This window comes from Salvelinus alpinus, chromosome 2 (assembly GCF_045679555.1).
Source record: "Salvelinus alpinus chromosome 2, SLU_Salpinus.1, whole genome shotgun sequence".
Taxonomy (NCBI): domain Eukaryota; kingdom Metazoa; phylum Chordata; class Actinopteri; order Salmoniformes; family Salmonidae; genus Salvelinus; species Salvelinus alpinus.
The window spans coordinates 43838597-43856528 of record NC_092087.1 but is presented as its reverse complement, the minus strand read 5'-3'; the positions used below and the strand labels follow the sequence as shown (position 1 = coordinate 43856528).

The window sequence follows — 17932 nt, the reverse complement described above, 5'->3', positions numbered from 1 at the left end:
AATATATCTAAAAAAATTGTATTGTCACATGCAGTGAAATGTGTTGTTTTACAGGGTCAGACATAGTCATACAGCACCCCTGGAGAAAATGAGGATTAAGTGCCTTCCTTAATGGCACATCAACAGATTTTTCACCTTGTTGGTCAGGTATTTGAACCAGCTACCTTTTGGTTACTGGCCCAACACTCTAATCGCTAGGCTACCTGCCCTACGAAATGAAATACTCATAGGTTCTGAAACGGAGATAAATATGTACATGTTTTGTTTGCTATCTTTAATTGATCTCCATTCTGAAAGCATTCTCCATAGGCTACATTCTAATATAGTGCCGTTAAAATTGAAATTGAAGGTACACATTATTTAAAAGGATTGCTTTGGATAAATTAACAAAAAAAATTGGGGGGAAGAAAATGAAAAAGACAATTCTGACTCAGATTTGTTACTTTAAAATGTATGTCAAGCAAAATTCAGGTATTGCGAAGTTAAACAAATCATACAACTCTGTGCACAAGGACTAACCGTTAACCGTTTCCATTTTAAAATGAAAAATCTTAGTCTCAGCATCACTCTGTTACCGTGGAATTGCCCTGATCAAATTGGTAGGCAACGGAGTGGATGTGTTTTCTGGGATTTTATTAAATGTATTCAGTGCGCACACTGGAGCCACAACCACAAACCTCGTTACGCACGTGCGTACAGTGCCTTCAAAAAGTATTCACACCCCTTGAATTTTTCCAAATTATGTTGTGTTACAAAGTAGGATTAAATGGATTTCATTGTTATTTTTTTGGGAATGATCTGCACAAAATATCAAATCAAATCAAATGTATTTATAAAGCCCTTCTTACATCATCTGATATCTCAAAGTGCTGTACAGAAAGCCAGCCTAAAACCCCAAACTGCAAGCAATGCAGGTGTAGAAGCACGGTGGCTAGGAAAATCTCCCTAGAAAGGCCAGAACCTAGGAAGAAACATAGAGAGGAACCAGGCTATGATGGGTGGCCAGTTCGCTTCTGGCTGTGCCGGGTGGAGATTATAACAGAACATGGCCAAGATGTTCAAATGTTCATAGATGACCAGCAGGGTCAAATAATAATAATCACAGTGGTTGTCGAGGGTGCAACAGGTCAGCACCTCAGGAGTAAATGTCAGTTGGCTTTTCATAGCCGATCAAAACAAAATACCAAACAAAATACTCTGTAATGTCAAAGTGGAAGAAAAATTCTAACATTTGTAAAACATTTATGAAATATAAAACACTAATATATCTTAATTCGATAAGCATTCAACACCCTGAGTCAATACATGTTAGAATCAATCACATTTGTCAGCGATTACTGCTGAGAGTCTTTCTGGGTAAATCTCCAAGAGATTTCCACACCTGGATTGTGCAACATTTGCTCGTTATTCTTTTCAAAATTCTTCAAACTCTGTCAAATTGGTTGTTGATCATTGCTAGTGTCATGCCTGCTCCCGCTCTCCCTCTTGAGTGCCAGACTGACTATCATTACGCACACCTGTCACCATCGTTATGCGCACCTACGCCTCATTGGACCCACCTGAACTCCATCATGATTGGATTGCCTCCCCATTATCTGTCTGTTTCCTCTGTTTCATCCCTGTGTCAGCATTGATGTCGTTACTTTGTCCCCTGTCCAGACGCTGTTCCTGTCCTGTTTCATGTCCGTAGTTTATTAAATGTTCTTCCTGTACCTGCTTCCTGTCTCCAGCATCGATCCTCACAGAATGCTGACACCACAATTGGAAGGATCAGGGAGGCCTGGGGTTTTGTTGGTGAAGTCGGGGCCGGGTGCCGTTGTTGATGGAACCAAGGGTGCTTCAGCTAGCTCGTCAGGCTTCCACGCCCTAGCTGGCTCAAGAGGTTTTGCTTGCCCCAGCCAGCTTGTACAGCGCCCATGCCGGGTGGTGACCCTAGGGGGGGGGAGGGGTACTGTCACGCCTGCTCCCTCTCTGACGCGCTAGGGCGCCAAACTGCCTATCATTACGCACACCTGTCACCTTCGTTACACGCACTTGTGCCTCATTGGACCCACCTGAACTCCATCATTTTTTGCTTGCCTCCCCTTTGTCTATTTATTTCCTCTGTTTCATCCCTGTGTCAGCATTGATGTCGTTACTTTGTCCCCTGTTCAGACGCTGTTCCTGTCCTGTTTCATGCCCATAGTTTATTAAATGTTCTCCCTGTACCTGCTTCCTGTCTCCAGCGTCAATCCTTACAGCTAGACAAACATTTTCCCGGTCTTGTCATATAGTTTCAAGCAGATTTAGGTCAAAACTATACAGTAACTCGGCCACTCTGGAACATTCACTGGTAAGCAACTTCTGTGTAGATTTGGCCTTGTGTTTTAAGTTATTGTCCTGCTGAAAGGTGAATTCATCTCCCAGCATACTGAACCAGGTTTTCCTCTAGGATTTTACCTGTGCTTAGCTCCATTTATTTTATTTTTCATCCTGAAAAACTCCCCAGTCCATAATGATTACAAGCATACCCATAACAAGATGCAGCCACCATTATACTTGAAAATATGAAGAGTGGTACTCAGTAATGTGTTGTATTGGATTTGCCCCAAACATAACAATTTGTGTTCAAGACAAAAAGTGAATTGCTTTGCCACATATTTTGCAGTATTACTTTAGTGCCTTGTTCAAATCAAATTAAAGCTGATTTGTCATGTGCGCCGAATACAACAGGTGTAGACCTTACAGTGAAATGCCTACTTACAGGCTCAAACCAATAGTGCAAAAAAGGTATTAGGATTCATCTTTTGGAATATTTTTATTCTGTTAAGGCTTCCTTCTTTTCACTCTGTCATTTAGGTTAGTATTGTGGAGTAACTACAATGTTGCTGATCCGTCCTCAGTTTTCTCCTATCAGAGCGATTGTAACTGTTTTAAAGTCACCATTGGCCTCATGGTGGTTTACTTCCTCTCCGGCAGAGTTAGGAAGGACGCCTGTATCTTTGTAGTGACTGGGTGTATTGATACACCATCCAAAGTGTAATTAATAACTTCACCATTCTCAAAGGAATATTCAATGAGTGTTTTTTTTCTCCCATCTACCACTAGGCACCCTTCTTTACGAGGCATTGGGAAATCTCCCTGGTCTTTGTGGTTGAATCTGTGTTTGAAGTCCATGCAACTTATTATGAGACTTTTTAAGCACATTTTTACTCCTGAATGTATTTAGGCTTGCGATAACAAAGGGGTTGAATATTAATTACTCAAGACATTTCAGCTTTTCATTTTTTATTCATTTGTAAACATTTCTAAAAACATAATTCCACACTGACATTATGGGGTATTGTATGTAGGCCAGCGACAACAAATCAAATTTTTATACATTTTAAATTCAGGCTGTAACACAGCAAAAAGTGGAAAAAGTCAAGGGGTGTAAATCTTTTCTGAAGGCACTGTATGGTAAGTCTGAATTCCAAATGCTGAGAAGTGCTTAAATGAAAAGTGTAAAAAAGGCATACATTTCCAAAGTCTAAATTGGCCCCTTGGGGTGGGAGGGTTGGCGAGTTTTAGGAGATTCAAGTGCTTATGAAATTAGCACGTTGGATGTGCAATTTGTTACATTTAAAATTACAATTAAAAATGAAAAGAGGATCAAAATAAAATTGAAAAGTAATTTATAAAATAAAATCCACCAAGCGGGGGCACTTTTTATAGGAGGGAGGGCAAAAGGGCAGTTGCTTGGTAGCTGGTTGAGCCCTATCTGTGCACGTGCCTGCCCAGATAATTAGGCCAGACCAATGACATTTTTTTCCTTTTGAATGTGACACTTTCCCAGTGGCTTCCATGGGCATTTACACACCAAATTCAGAAATTATTTTCTGCAGAAGTTCAGAATTGCAGCCAGACTTCCACCACCTGAAAATCTGTTGAATAAAGTCAAGGTTGACATAATCACATAATTGACACACAATAAGCAATAGCCTAATGTAAACCTTGTAGACCTGAGGAAAACATGATATTCCTCCATGCTCCATCCCTCTCATTTTACTTTGCCAAATATTCACATGCTGTTTAATCCCATGCTCATGAGTTGGCCTGTGTCTTTGGCATATGTCTGTCTGTCTGTCTGTCTGTCTGTCTGTCTGTCTGTCTGTCTGTCTGTCTGTCTTTCTTTCTTTCTTTCTTTCTTTTTTCTTTGTCCAATAAACCCCTAAGAAACATAGTTTCTCAAAACATGACAACAGGGAGTTGTTTCAGGGCAGTGCAGTGTACTTTGAATGTGAAAGTGATTTTATTTGTTTTTGAATAGGCCTATTTAACATGGATAACAATTATTTTTTATATTTTTTTCAGAAAATGAAATATCCTTGGATTGTTTTCCTAACATCCACTACAAGTTGTGCACAACATGTGTAACAACCACCACAGAAAATTCCCAAAACGTTCTCATTAGGTTTCCAGGTAAGGTAATAACTAACACAATGTACCAGTAATGTTTATAGAATATACTGCCACAACAAAATGTGAGAGCAATGTCCTGGGAATGTTCTTGTAACATCAAGCCAATGTTGTATACAAACATTGTATAATCATCAGCACAACTGGACAGTTTTTGTGTTATGAGAACATTTGCCGCTGGAAGTTGAAACCAGTCCCCTTTTTGTACCCCTTACCGTCTGACTGTTTGAAGAGGCCCTACTTGCAAGAGAACCGTGGCTCAAACATTTGGGTTAAATTATTTGGATGTATCAGTGACTGCCTTCATAATAAAGTCATGACTCATTAGACAGCCTGACAATTTTTCTGTTGTGATAATGTTTACTGATTCAGGTACACTTGAACAATCTGTCATAAGGGTTAATAACAAGCACTTTCATATCTATATCAGTGTTATGTAGCCATTGAAGAAGGTTCAAATAAAGTGTTGTGGTGTTTCAATATAAGTGAACAATTATAGTAGTCATGTTTTTATTTGTGAAGATTTCTAAAAGACTGCATTTGGATATCTTAGGGGTTATTGATTATGCACACAAAAAATATTTGTTGAAGACACAACGACGACATGGCCATCCATATTGTATCCTAGCAACTGATTGGACCAGCTGATGTTTGTAGTTGAAAATCAGTTCGTTAAAAAAATCTTTGGTTCAGTTCTCTTAGCAACAGTTATCCCTCTACAAAACCACAAAACAGGAAATTCAAACATTGAAATAAAAGTCCTCAATAGATAGCTCTTCGAGGCCAAGTGTGATATAATTGGTTAATAAGTCAAAAGTGTGTTGATTTAATAATCATACCTTGTATGCTTTTTATTATGAATCATTTAGGTACTCTCTGTTCAAGAATGTATATGAAATTCCTAATGTGAAGCAATGAAACGTAGTTTCTCATTTTATTAGCTGTCAAAATGTTCATTCTTTAAGACTCATTCACCTAACAGTCTATTTTGCAATACTTTTTTTGCAAGTCTAATTTGTAATGTATTTATGACATACAAGTGATGTATAATGTATTTTTGCATCTATAGCACAAATAGCTACGTTTGTTAGTTTGTGGTCAATGATCCACTACTTTTATTTTGAAAGATGAAAAGCCAGAAGTTAATATTATTTGTAGCTAAATGCTGCTAATTGTACAACAGCTGTCATCTGTCGAGCGAAAACTTGTGTTGTGATTTGCAACGGTAGGTTGGTTTTGCTTTATTGATGACGTTCAATATAACAAATAACTGTTTTTCTATGTGATAGCTAACATGCTGATTATAGATAAGCTAGCTACGTTAGTGTTGTTCTTATTTGAATGGAAATCGAGTAAAAACTAGCTAACTTCTGTCGTCGAGCTAGAAGTGCGCATAACGACGTGATTGCTGACAGTCAGTCTAGCTTGCTATGATGTTAATGTTAGCTAGCTAGATTTGAAAAACTGCTTCAAAACGGCTTTATTGGCTCTGATTCAGTCTGTTAATCTTAGCATGGCTGGCTAGCTTGCTAACGTTAGCTAGTTATACAGCATGTGTCATGACCAATGACTGTAGGGCATGACATAGCTAACGTTATTTTTTTTATTTTTTTTATTTAACCTTTATTTAACTAAGCAAGTCAGTTAAGAAACAATTCTCATTTACAATGACGGCCTACCAAAAGGCAAACGTTAGCACCTTCACAGTCAGTATATCTCACCAGACTGGATGTTCCAGTCCGACTCTACCTGCTGTAACGTTAGTTACTGTAGTAAGATACGGTATAATAAATAAAAAAAACTGTTGTAAGATGCTGTTTACGTCCAGAGCAATCAATCGTTGCATTTATTGCCAGATTACTAGCTAATGTCGTTAGCCACCTCAGTCATTATCTGAGCTGTCATTTTTCAGATCTCTCAGGATACGCAGCTAACGTTATAGCTACAGATTTTATATTTTGTTACTATAGTCTGGGAGTCAGTCTACCTTTCTCTGTTTTTTCTAGGACTGTTCTGAATATGGCTGTGTCATACCTCATGGTCCTTTCAGCAGCTTTGATACTGATCAGTCGTGAAACTCCAGTAACTAAGGTATAGTAACATACAGTAACGTTACAGGTCTTTCCTAAAGTGTTCAGACCCCTTCACTTTTTCCACATTTTGTTACGTTACAGCCTCTTCTAAAATGGATTTTAAAAATCTAAAAATTCCCTCATCAATTTACACACAATGCCCCATAATGACATAGCAAAAACAGGTTTCTATACATTTTTGCAAATGTATAAAACATACAAAACTGAAATATCACATTTACATAAGTATTCAGACCCTTTACTCAGTACTTCGTTGAAGCACCTTTGGCAGAGATTGCAGCCTCAAGTCTTCTTGGGTATGACGCTACAAATCAAATTGTATTTTATTTGTCACATGCGCCGAATACACCTTACTGTGAAATGCTTACTTACAAGCCCTTAACCAACAATGCAGTTCAAGAAATAGTTAAGAAAATATTTACTAAATAAAATAAAAAATCTAATCAAAAAGTAACACGAGAGAATTACATAACAATAACAAGGCTATATACAGGAGGTTCCGGTACCAAGTCAATGTGCGGGGGATACAGGTTAGTTGAGGTAATTTGTAAAGTGACTGCATAGATAATAAACAGCGAGCTTGGGAGAGTTTCTCCCATTCTTCTCTGCAGATCCTCTCAAGCTCTGTCAGGTTGGATGGGGACAGCTATTTTCAGGTCTCCAGAGATATTAGATCGGATTCAAGTCCGGGCTCTGGCTGGGCCACTCAAGGACATTCAGAGACTTGTCCCGAAGCCACTCCTGGATTGTCTTGGCTGTGTGCTTAGGGTGGTTAAGGTTTACAGTATGTTTATGTTTTTTTTGTAGGCCCTACATCAGAATCCCTTTGACTGCTGTGGAGAGCGACAGAGGCTGAACAGCTCGTGCTCAAATGGCACTCAATGCGAGCCAGGTACTGACCACCATGTCATCCTATAGTGCAGTTCTGTTAAATGTTATTCATTAACTTTAGAATTGCAACAGTAAATTCCTCATACATTAGTAGTAGCCCCTTTTGGATTAGACGCATGTACTAGGATTACAAAATAGACATGGGCCTTTGTTCTTCCAACATTTGAGCAATCATCAAATCTATTTACTCAGGATGCTACCTGCGTGTCCTTGAGAACAACACAGCTGTGTGTATGCACTGTGACTCGACTATTGCAGATCTTGAGAACTTCACCGCTTGCAACTACAGTAAGTGGACAAGTACTGGACATGAAAGCTAGGTACTATTGAATAAGAACTCTGGCCACTGAAGAGAGTTGGGGGGTGGGGGTTCCACAGGTGTCCTGACCCTGTTCATTTCCCACCTTTATCTCTTTGCCTTTAACAGCATACATCACAGACAGGACCAATCGTACAAATATAACTACAGTCCTTCCCACAATTGGTAAGAAATGGTGCCAGTTATTCTTACATACATTTTGGTTAATTCACAGGTAACTGCCAAAATAAAGGAAACACCAACATAGTGTCTTAATAGGGCATTCTACAGGTGTGTCTATTGGAGGGTTGCGACACCATTCTTCCACAAGAAATTCCATAATTTGGTGTTTTGTCAATGGTGGTAGAAAACACTGTCTCAAGCGCCACTCCAGAATCTCCCATAAGTGTTTAATTGGGTTGAGATCTGGTGACTGAGACACACACCCTTTAAACCCCCTATGCTCCTTTGAGACCCCTCTGTCAAAGTCACTGAGGTCTCTTCTTCTAGTCATGCCAAAATAATAGGCAACTGGGCATTTTTATACATGACCCTAAGCATGATGGGATGTTAGTTGCTTAATTAACTCGGGAACAACACCTGTGCGGAAGAACCTACTTTCTATATACTTTGTATCCCTCATTTACTCAAGTGTTTCCTTTATTTTGGCAGTTACCTGTGTGTTGAACTGTCAAAAACTGTATGGGCTGTATCCAACTCTTCTATTGTTGTCATGCCATACGATTTGGTTATAGCACATATAGCAGGCATTAACATTAAGGGTTGTCCTGATGCCTGGGGAAAGTGACCTGAGCTGTTGCGCAAGTTGAGCCTGCTCTGAGTTTGCCCCTTAAGTGAAGACAGCCTAACTGCAAAGAATTCCTGTGGCCTAAAATGGAGCCTTCTCGTTCCTCCCCATTGTTTAAGTGAAAGACAGACAATTAATGGCAGTCGGTCAAGTGAAGCCTGTTCTGAAAAGTTATTTTTTATTGATAACAACCAGAATACAAAGAATTCCAGAACTGATCATTCTGACCCCTCCCCTATGTGTATGTGAAAGGCAGGCAATATATGGCACTTCTGTATGTAAATAGCTAATTGATCATAATCTTCAGGCAACCAAAAAATACTCCTGACTTGACCGATGGGCAAGTTGATCCCTAATACAGCATGGGGCTAGAATAGATGAGCTGTATGTTTAGTGAGAACACTAGGCGTGATAAGGTTTATTTAACAATTGTCTGTCTGTGTGAACAGGTGGTCCGGGTGTGGCAGCCTCTCTCCTGTTCGGAACTCTGTTGATCAGCCTGTTCCTGATTCTCTCTGTTGCCTCCTTTTTCTACCTTAAACGCTCCAACCGTCTCCCAGGTATCTTCTACCGGCGGAATAAGGGTAAGTCGTTACGATAATGGGTTGAATTTGAATAACTGTAAACAGGACAATAATTCTATGGTGTGCTCGAAATATGGAAAAGGTAACTAATACGTCTGGTGTACTTTCACAGCCTACATATTCCAACCAAATGAGACGGTAAGTCATTTTCAAACATTTCAACCGATTTATTGTGAAAATGTACATTTGTAACAATGGAGTAAATGTATCACCCCATCGAATAAACAATACATTAGAATTATTTTATATGCAGTACTGAAAATTTATATCAAGAAATATGACTTTTCATCTTTCTTCAAGGCTGTCATGATACCATCGGCAACCTCTTCAGGTAAGAACATTTCACTAAAACACTTCACAACCTTCGATAGGGTTTTTGGTCGTGGTTTCACTGAGAAAAATGTGTCTGTCTGGCAATTGCGTAATATCATTGTTTTCAAACGTTTTACATGATCTCACTCCTTTATCCTGGCACGATCTTAGTCAGAGTTTGAACTACCTACTGTGTGTGGGAAATGTCAACATTGGGGTCAAACCGTATCCTATTGGGTTTATCATCCTCCTCTCTCCATTGTGTTGTGTAATCTGTAGTTAGGAAACCCAGATATGTGAGGAGGGAGCGGCCCTCAGCAAACTCAGCGTCCAGCGCTGCCACCATCCCCACCACCACTACCACAGTCTACAATGTGTAGGGAAGGATGAGGTCCAATGGAGGAGGCCTGAGCCAGCTTGCTAGCAGGTGCCAAATGACAGGGACAGGCCAGAGCACACCACAGTAAATTGGTGAGCATGTGTAGGCCTGTCCCTCCTCTGTAGTGTTGCCTAAGAAGTCAGTTTACTTAATTCAAAAGCAGGTGGTGTCAGCTTTTTGACTCTGCAACACCTGCAGTATAGCCTTGTTACCGGAATTCTGTTTTGTAATGTAAATAGACCTTAGATTATTTATTTTGAATCCATGTTTTTTCTATTTAGATTTTATTCTATTGCTGTCTAGAATTGGGCCAATTGTTTTACTTGAACTCTGTAGAGAATGGGATGAGGTGGACAGTGATAGCTTCAGTGATAGCCCTTAATTTGAGGTTTATAATTTCCAAGCTGATTTCAATATTCTTATTGATCTCATTTAGTGAATCTTCTCATAGGAGTTTTAAATTGCATACTTATTTTTTGTTTGTTTGTTTGTCTGTGGTTTCTGCACTGAACCAAACTGAATGTATTTTAATTTATTTAATACATGCACAAATACAAACACTACAAAATGAGAACATAATGTAAAAACGCTTAAAGCTCTTTAAGAGCTCTCCTCGCATTCCATGAAAGGTGTGGATCTTCCAGAGCAACACACACCAAGAACACTAACATGTGATCCACTGGCTGTGAAATATCTTAATATGTCTTATTTAATTCATCCCCAAAACATGGAAAGATGGATCCTCAGAAAATGTTATTTCTCTATCAAGTAGGAAAATGGTCATCTAAGAGTTGGATGAAAAATGCTTCTCAGTAAAAATCTTTATAATATTCACCCCAACACAGGTAATAGGACCTGGAAAAGGCTGCTAGCTAATATGACGTATGCTTTATCTGGCCATAATGTGGGGAATTCATGCTGACATTTTGCCTAATCTTTTCAGAACCACTGCACATAAGCTATTACTTGAATTCCTTTATTTCAAGCATAAATTGTGACATTTGTTGGCTAAGAGTAGCAACTGTTGTCACTGTTGCCAAATATGTTGTGATGCTTGTCTTACCAAAAGAATGTGCACTAAACTGAAGTCGTTAGTGTGCCATTGATGTGACGTGTGCTCAAAGATTTCTCCAGGAAACGGGTGGTGATCATTTTAAAGACAGGTGCATATGTTGTCTTTTGGTTTATTATTGGGTATTTGAGTGATCTCCTTTGGATTTTTAACAACACCTTGTATTAAATCCAGGGTGAGTATTTGTTTTTTTTCTTGCTGGAGGAACGGTACAACGGGTTTTACTTGCTAAACTTCAAGGGTGATTGAGTGATGATATGGTGAATTTAGGGATAAGTTCGTTTTAAGTTACATTTTTTGTTATTTATGCTGGAAGAACTGTGGTATGAAGACATTTTGAGAACTAGTGTGACTCGTAATTCCAGTTTGTGTGTTCAGTAGGCATGAGTCTGAAGTGATGGTATTTCCAACAACAGGAACAACTGATTGTAAAATCATTTTAATCCCAAATAGAATTTATCCTTCTTACATTAGCTGTTGTACAGCCATTTGTAAAATTGTACACATGTACATAGTTTTTATACAAACGATGTATTGTTTTTGTAATGTGGTATTTTGTACTTATTGATTCTAGTTTTACATTTCTGAAGTATTTTCTGATTCTGAAGAGTATGTATGATTTGCAAAAATAAAGCACCTTTCTCATAATCCTTTGATTATTTCATTTATTATAATTTAATATTTACATTACTGTTGGTAAATAGTAGGATTTTACAATAGGATGTGTTGTAAAATTGGAATAAACAGATTGCCATAGCATACTCTTTCCCCTATAACCTCTGTGAAGGCTGAGTACCTGGAAAGAGAAGAGTATTATATTTGCAGCTGCAGTGTGTTTAAATAGGGAAGCAGGACTGCTGCTAGTATCCAAATGCAAGCTGCAGTAGGGGGTGCTGCATGACCTCCCCAAATCCACTGTCACATTGATTGGTAGTGACCAGTTTATGAGTTCTGTATTACTACAGTATAACTATGTTAACATGATCATTGGAGCACGTTCCCTGAGGATGAATTCTAATTATTATCACTCAACAATATTTTATCTGTAAATCCTGAATAATTAATTGAGTGAAGTTTAGTTTAAATAATGAGATGCAGCTGTGTAAAGTGTACTACTTTCAGGATGAGGAAATTGTATTTGAATATAGTTCTCTGGCTGCTTGGAAAATAATCACCATGGAAGTTCAGATAAGCTTTATTGTGGCAATAAGTCAGTTTCTGAATGTAGCTCTGCCTTGGGTAGTGACACAGTTCAATACAACCAAGTCACAACACCTTTTATGACACACTGACTTTTATATAGATTTTATTGACCTATTTCTCAAAGTGTTTATGGATAGGCATTGGATATAAAGCAATAAAACCAGTTTAAACATGTTTGTATAAATAGTGTTTTGATCTTCTGACTTTGATGACTGGTGAAGTAGTAAGACATTGTCTGTTTTGGTTCACATCCCTGGGTATACTGATGTATTAAAATACAGTATCAGTCAAAAGTTTGGACACACCTACTCATTCACATAATAGTAAAGACACGTGGAATCATGTAGTAACCAAAAAGTGTTGAACAAACCAAAATAAATGTTATATTTTAGGTTGTTCAAAGTAGTCACCCTTTGCCTTGATGACAGCTTTGCACACTCTTGGCATTCTCTCAACCAGCTTCATGAGGTAGTCACCTGGAATACATTTCAATTAACCGGTGTGCCTTGTTAATTTGTGGAATTTCTTTCCTTAATGAGTTTGAGCCAATTAGTTGTGTTGTGACAAGGTAGGGGTGGTATACAGAAGATAGCCCAATTTAGTAAAATAATAAGTCCATATTATGGCAAGCACAGCTCAAATAAGCAAAGAGAAACAACAGTCCATCATTACTTTAAGACATGAAGGACAGTCAATGCGGAAAATCAAGAACTTTGAAAGTTTCTTCAAGTGCAGTCGCAAAAAACATCAAGCGAAATAATGAAACTTTCTCTCATGAGGACCGCCACAGGAAAGGAATGCCCAGAGTTACCTCTGCTGCAGAGGATAAGTTCATTAGAGTTACCAGCCTCAGAAATTGCAGCCCAAATAAATGCTTCACAGAGTTCAAGTAACAGACACATCTCAACATCAACTGTTCAGAGACTGTGTGAATCAGGCCTTAATGGCTGAATTGCTGCAAGGAAACCACTACTAAAGGACACCAATAAGAAGAAGAGACTTGCTTGGGCCAAGAAACACAAGCAATGGACATTAGACCGGTGGAAATCTGTCCTTTGGTCTGATGAGTCCAAATTTGAGATTTTTGTTATAATCGCAGTGTCTTTGTGAGACAGAGTAGGTGAACGGATCATCTCTGCATGTGTGGTTCCCACCGTGAAGCATGGAGAAGGAGGTGTGATGATGTGGGGGTGCTTTGCTGATGACACTGTTAGTGATTTATTTAGAATTCAAGGCACACTTCATCAGCATGGCTACCACAGCCTTCTGCAGCGATATGCCATCCCATCTGGTTTGCGCTTAGTGGGACTATAATTTGTTTTTCAACAGGACAATGACCCAACACAGGCTGTGTAAGTGCTATTTTACCAAGAAGGAGAGTGATGGAGTACTGCATCAGATGACCTGGCCTCCACAATCACCCGACCTCAACCCAATTGAGATGGTTTGGGATGAGTTGGACAGCAGAGTGAAGGAAAAACAGCCAACAAGTGCTCAGCGTATGTGGAAACTCCTTTAAGATTGTTGGAAAAACATTCCAGAGAATGCCAAGAGTGTGCAAAGCTGTCATCTAGGCAAAAGGGTAGCTACTTTGAAGAATCTCAAATGTAAAATATATTTTGATTTGTTTAACACTTGTTTGGTTACTACATGATTCCATATGTGTTATTGGATAGTTTCGATGTCTTCACTATTATTCTACAATGTAGAAAATAGTTTAAAAATAAAGAAAAACCCTGCAATGAGTAGGTGTGTACAAACTTTTGACTGGTACTGTATGTCCCTCAAACATACAGCCCAATGGTCAAATTCAAGCCGATGTATCATCCAGGTCATCTGATGTGTTTTTATCATGAATGGGTAATACTATATGAGCTCCAGTAGGCCCTATGTTTCCATTCACACCCATACTACAGCATGTCATACCAGGAAGAGGTCTTTGTTTTTACAGTAAGACTCACTCCCTACTAAAGGTTTATCAAACAAACTTTATCAAATCTTTTGTCACTGTTATATGGCAAGATGTTTGTGTGTGTGTGTTTGTGTGTGTGTGAGGAGTGAGTAAGTGTTTTCCATTCCCTCCCACCTCCTTCCTGTTCTCCAGACAAGCCTGTGAGCACTGCAGGTGTAGGTGAGACTCCACTGTTAGTTCGTAGACAGCAGAGCAAGGGAAGCAGAGAGAGGGAGTGACTGAGTTATTACCTGAAGGATCACAAAGACAAGAGAAAGGTCATAGCTGTTGATGCTCTATCAGTTGGCCAAATACTGCCCCCTGGACAAAAAAAGCACCTCCTCTGGAAATACAACAGACATTGTATCAAAACTACTACTAATACCACTCCCTGCAGGTAAGGACTATACTACTGTTTTGAAATTAATGGTAATGATAACACATTTCGATTCTCATCTCTCTGTTTGTTGTTGTGAGATGTCATTGGCAGCAAGTCATAAAGGAAGCTTTCTCCTAATATGATATGTTAATGCATGTTAACATTTTAAACTAAAGCTGCTACCAAGCTAAAACATCTCTATACTGTAACTTGATGCCTGACAGTCACTGGTAAAACTGATGGAAATAATCTTAAAAATGTTATAAGGATGTTCGAGCTTCCCATGCTGCTCCATATATAGAAGGAAGGGAGAATCAGGAAGTAGAATGTAAAGTTAATGATTCATCTGCTGGACATAAAACGACGCCTGTCACCTTTCCACTGGGCTGTTAACAAAGACCTCACTCACCTGTTGGCTACACTCAAGGACCTAGCCAGATCAATAAGGAAATGGGGATTTGGGATTTCTGTTACACTTTCCTTTGTTTCCATTCCCCCTGATGTTTCCTTTACATTGTCAACGTAACACATGTCTATCCAAAAAGGTTAAGACAGACTATAGCAAGGACAGACAGAATACACAAGACAATGTAAATGTCTAATGTAGTATAACGTAAATGTTTAAAATACAACCAAACAGACAGTAATGTTTAAGGGTTGGTTGGCATAGTTGCATCAATGAAAAGCCTCCATTTAAAACATGTTCAGTAAAAGAGAAGAGAAGCAAGACATGAAGAAAGTGAACAAACAGTCTAATCTATAATGTGTATTTCAATGCACTGTCTAATATTTGAAGAGAGACGTTTTCTTTGGTATTGTACTGCCCTCAAGGAATCATTGTGCCAAAACCTTTAGTCAAATTGACACAGGCTAATCAGACCCAAGACTATCCCTTCTTAATATTCATGGTATGCAAACAAAGCATGACACCAACTTAAACGTTTTCAAACAGTCACTGTCATCTTGGGCATCTATTTCTGTAGGTGCGTATCAGAAAACCAGAGGGAGAGTAAACCATGGAGGTCACCAAGGTCTGGCACACCCAGGCCCTGGACCCAGTGTCCGAGGAGGATGAGCAGGAGTTGGACCCTTCCTCCGGCGGGGACAAGCCAGAGTGCTCCATCTGTTTCAACACCTATGACAATGTCTTCAAGACGCCCAAGCTGCTGGACTGCACCCACACCTTCTGCCTGGAGTGTGTCACCCGGGTCATGGCCGTGTCTGTGGAACAGGACGGGGGCCAGATCCCCTGCCCCCTCTGCAGGCACCTCACCTCCATCCCCGCCAGCGGTCCCCCTGCACTCCTCACAAGCCTGGAGGTTCTGGGCAGGCTCCCCACCCACCTGCAGCAGGAGGAGAGGGTGTGGATGGAGGGGAAGAAGCTGTGTTACTCCAGCCTCGGCAGCCCTGACCCCCTCCACCCTGCCGGCTCCTCCACCTGTATCTGTATCGACATTGGGAGGATCCAGGAGGATGCTGTGTCCAGACAGACTGAGGCTGAACAAGGGAGACGCGTCTGGGGCAGACGATGCCTCTGTAGCTTCTTCTCAGACTGGAAGCGGCTGGTGTTGTTCGTGGTGCTGCTGGTCATGCTGGTGTGTGTCATCATGTGGCCGCTGCAGTGTGTCTTTAGTACAGGATCGGTTCGTTGTTTGAAAAGCAAGGCTCCAGCCACTCTGGGGCAGACCCCTACTCCCTCTACAGCTTCCACCATCACTTAGCTGCTACGGTGAGATAAGGAGGGGAGACCCAATGTGCAGCAAAGGGCCTGGGGGCACCTTATTATCGCAGGTGACTCTGACTGGCACAGCAGGACTGTGAAGGATGAGACTGAAAGACAAGCTAGCTCTCCTGGTGAAATGACTTCAAATGAGCCATAGAGATCCTATTCAATTACTAAATGGGCTACATTGAGCTCCAAAAGTATCGGGACAGTGACACATGTTTTGTTGTTTTGGCTCTGTACTCCAGCACTTTGGATATGAAATGACACAACGACTGAGGTTAAAGTACAGTCTGTCAGCTTTAATTTGAGCGTATTTTCATCCATATCGGGTGAACCGTTTAGAAATCACAGCACTTTTTGTACATACCAGTGCCTTCGGAAAGTATTCAGACCCCTTGACATTTTATTACGTTACAGCTATATTCTAAAACATTTTGCTCATCAATCTACAAACAATACCACGTAATGACATCCAGGCTGTATCACAACCGGCCGTGATCGGGAATCCCATAGGGCAGTGCACAATTGACCCAGCGGCGTCCGGGTTTGGCCGTGTAGGCCGTCATTGTAAATAAGAATTTGCTCTTATCTGACTAGCTAGTTAAATAAAGGTTATATTAAATAAAAACAAATGACAAAGCAAAAAACGGTTTTTATTTATAAATATTTTAAAACTGAAATATAACATTTACATAAGTATTCAGACCCTTTAATCAGTACCTTGTTGAAGAACCTTTGGCAGTGATTACAGCATCGAGTCTTCTTGGGTATGACGCTACAAGCTTGGCACACCTGTATTTGGGGAGTTTCTCTTATTCTTCTCTGCAGATGCACTCAAGCTCTGTCAGGTGGGATGGGGAGCGTTGCTGCACAGCTATTTTTAGGTCTCTCCAGAGATGTTCGATCGGGTTCAAGTCCAGGCTCTGGCTGGGCCACTTAAGGACATTCAGAGACTTGTCCCGAAGTCACTCCTGCGTTGTCTTGGCTGTGTGCTTTGGGTCGTTGTCCTTTTGGAAGGTGAAACTTTGCCCCAATCTGAGGTCCTGAGCATTCTGGAGCAGGTTTTCATCAACAATAAAAAAGGAGTCACTGTCCCATTACTTTTGGAGCTCACTGTATGTCATCAACCCTGAAAGTCCCAGAATGGGATGAAAATGGCAGCCATATTGGTCAGGGAGAAATCCAAACCAGTCTAATTGGAATGAATGCCAGTAGAGACATAATCCTGATTTTACTTATGCAGGATATTAAAAGTAAGGCATGTGATATATCAGAAATTGTGTAATATAATTTTTGTCAACCTAAAATATTGTCATATAATTATAAATACAGTTTATATGGTTTTTATACACATTTTCTGGAAAAATGTTGGCACATTCATTTAAGTTAAAACATTTATGGGATCATTATTCTAAAACTGTCTGGCTAGCTAGCTAACAAATATACTGTGCAGATACATTTTTCAAATTCATAGGTTCTTTGAGGGTACATTGTTTTATATGATAGTTTGTTTTATATGTGAGATATTTTTTGATTAAATCATGTACCAAATGAAACAATTTTGTTTTTAGCAAATCATACTGTCTTTTTTAGGATACCTAGGGCTCTATTAAATCTGTAACGCTAAATAAATTGTTATAATTTTTTTTTTTATGTTACAGATTCCGCAATATAAATGTAAAGGTAATTTCCAATTGATCCGACATATGCAGTGTTTTCCATGAATGGAGTCTCTGCTAAAGCGGGAACATTGCCTTTAAATGTCAATCACGCTGTAACGCTGAACTTCCGTGATGCGT

At 39.7% G+C, this 17932-nt stretch overlaps 2 protein-coding genes across 4 annotated transcripts; both read left to right on the top strand.

The window, feature by feature from the left end:
- The first annotated feature begins 5587 nt into the window (after window positions 1–5587).
- On the top strand, window positions 5588–11522 carry c2h1orf159 (chromosome 2 C1orf159 homolog). 3 transcript variants are annotated; one of them, XM_071380587.1, is made up of 9 exons: window positions 5588–5662; window positions 6444–6528; window positions 7338–7422; window positions 7614–7709; window positions 7849–7905; window positions 8977–9111; window positions 9224–9249; window positions 9412–9442; window positions 9703–11522. In XM_071380587.1, exons 2-9 carry the CDS (start codon window positions 6457–6459, stop codon window positions 9801–9803), a joined length of 603 nt encoding a protein of 200 aa, XP_071236688.1. In that variant the 5' UTR covers window positions 5588–5662; window positions 6444–6456; the 3' UTR covers window positions 9804–11522. The 3 variants fall into 3 exon arrangements, with proteins under 3 accessions (XP_071236688.1, XP_071236681.1, XP_071236699.1); XM_071380580.1 differs by lacking the exon at window positions 9703–11522 and having other exon boundaries at window positions 9412–9695; XM_071380598.1 differs by lacking the exons at window positions 7849–7905; window positions 9703–11522 and having other exon boundaries at window positions 9412–9695.
- Window positions 11523–14215: 2693 nt separating this feature from the next.
- LOC139562674 (RING finger protein 223) lies at window positions 14216–16557 on the top strand. The gene is made up of 2 exons (XM_071380566.1): window positions 14216–14425; window positions 15391–16557. The coding sequence occupies exon 2, from the start codon at window positions 15424–15426 to the stop codon at window positions 16126–16128; it is 705 nt and encodes a 234-aa protein (XP_071236667.1). The 5' UTR covers window positions 14216–14425; window positions 15391–15423; the 3' UTR covers window positions 16129–16557.
- Window positions 16558–17932: the final 1375 nt, after the last annotated feature.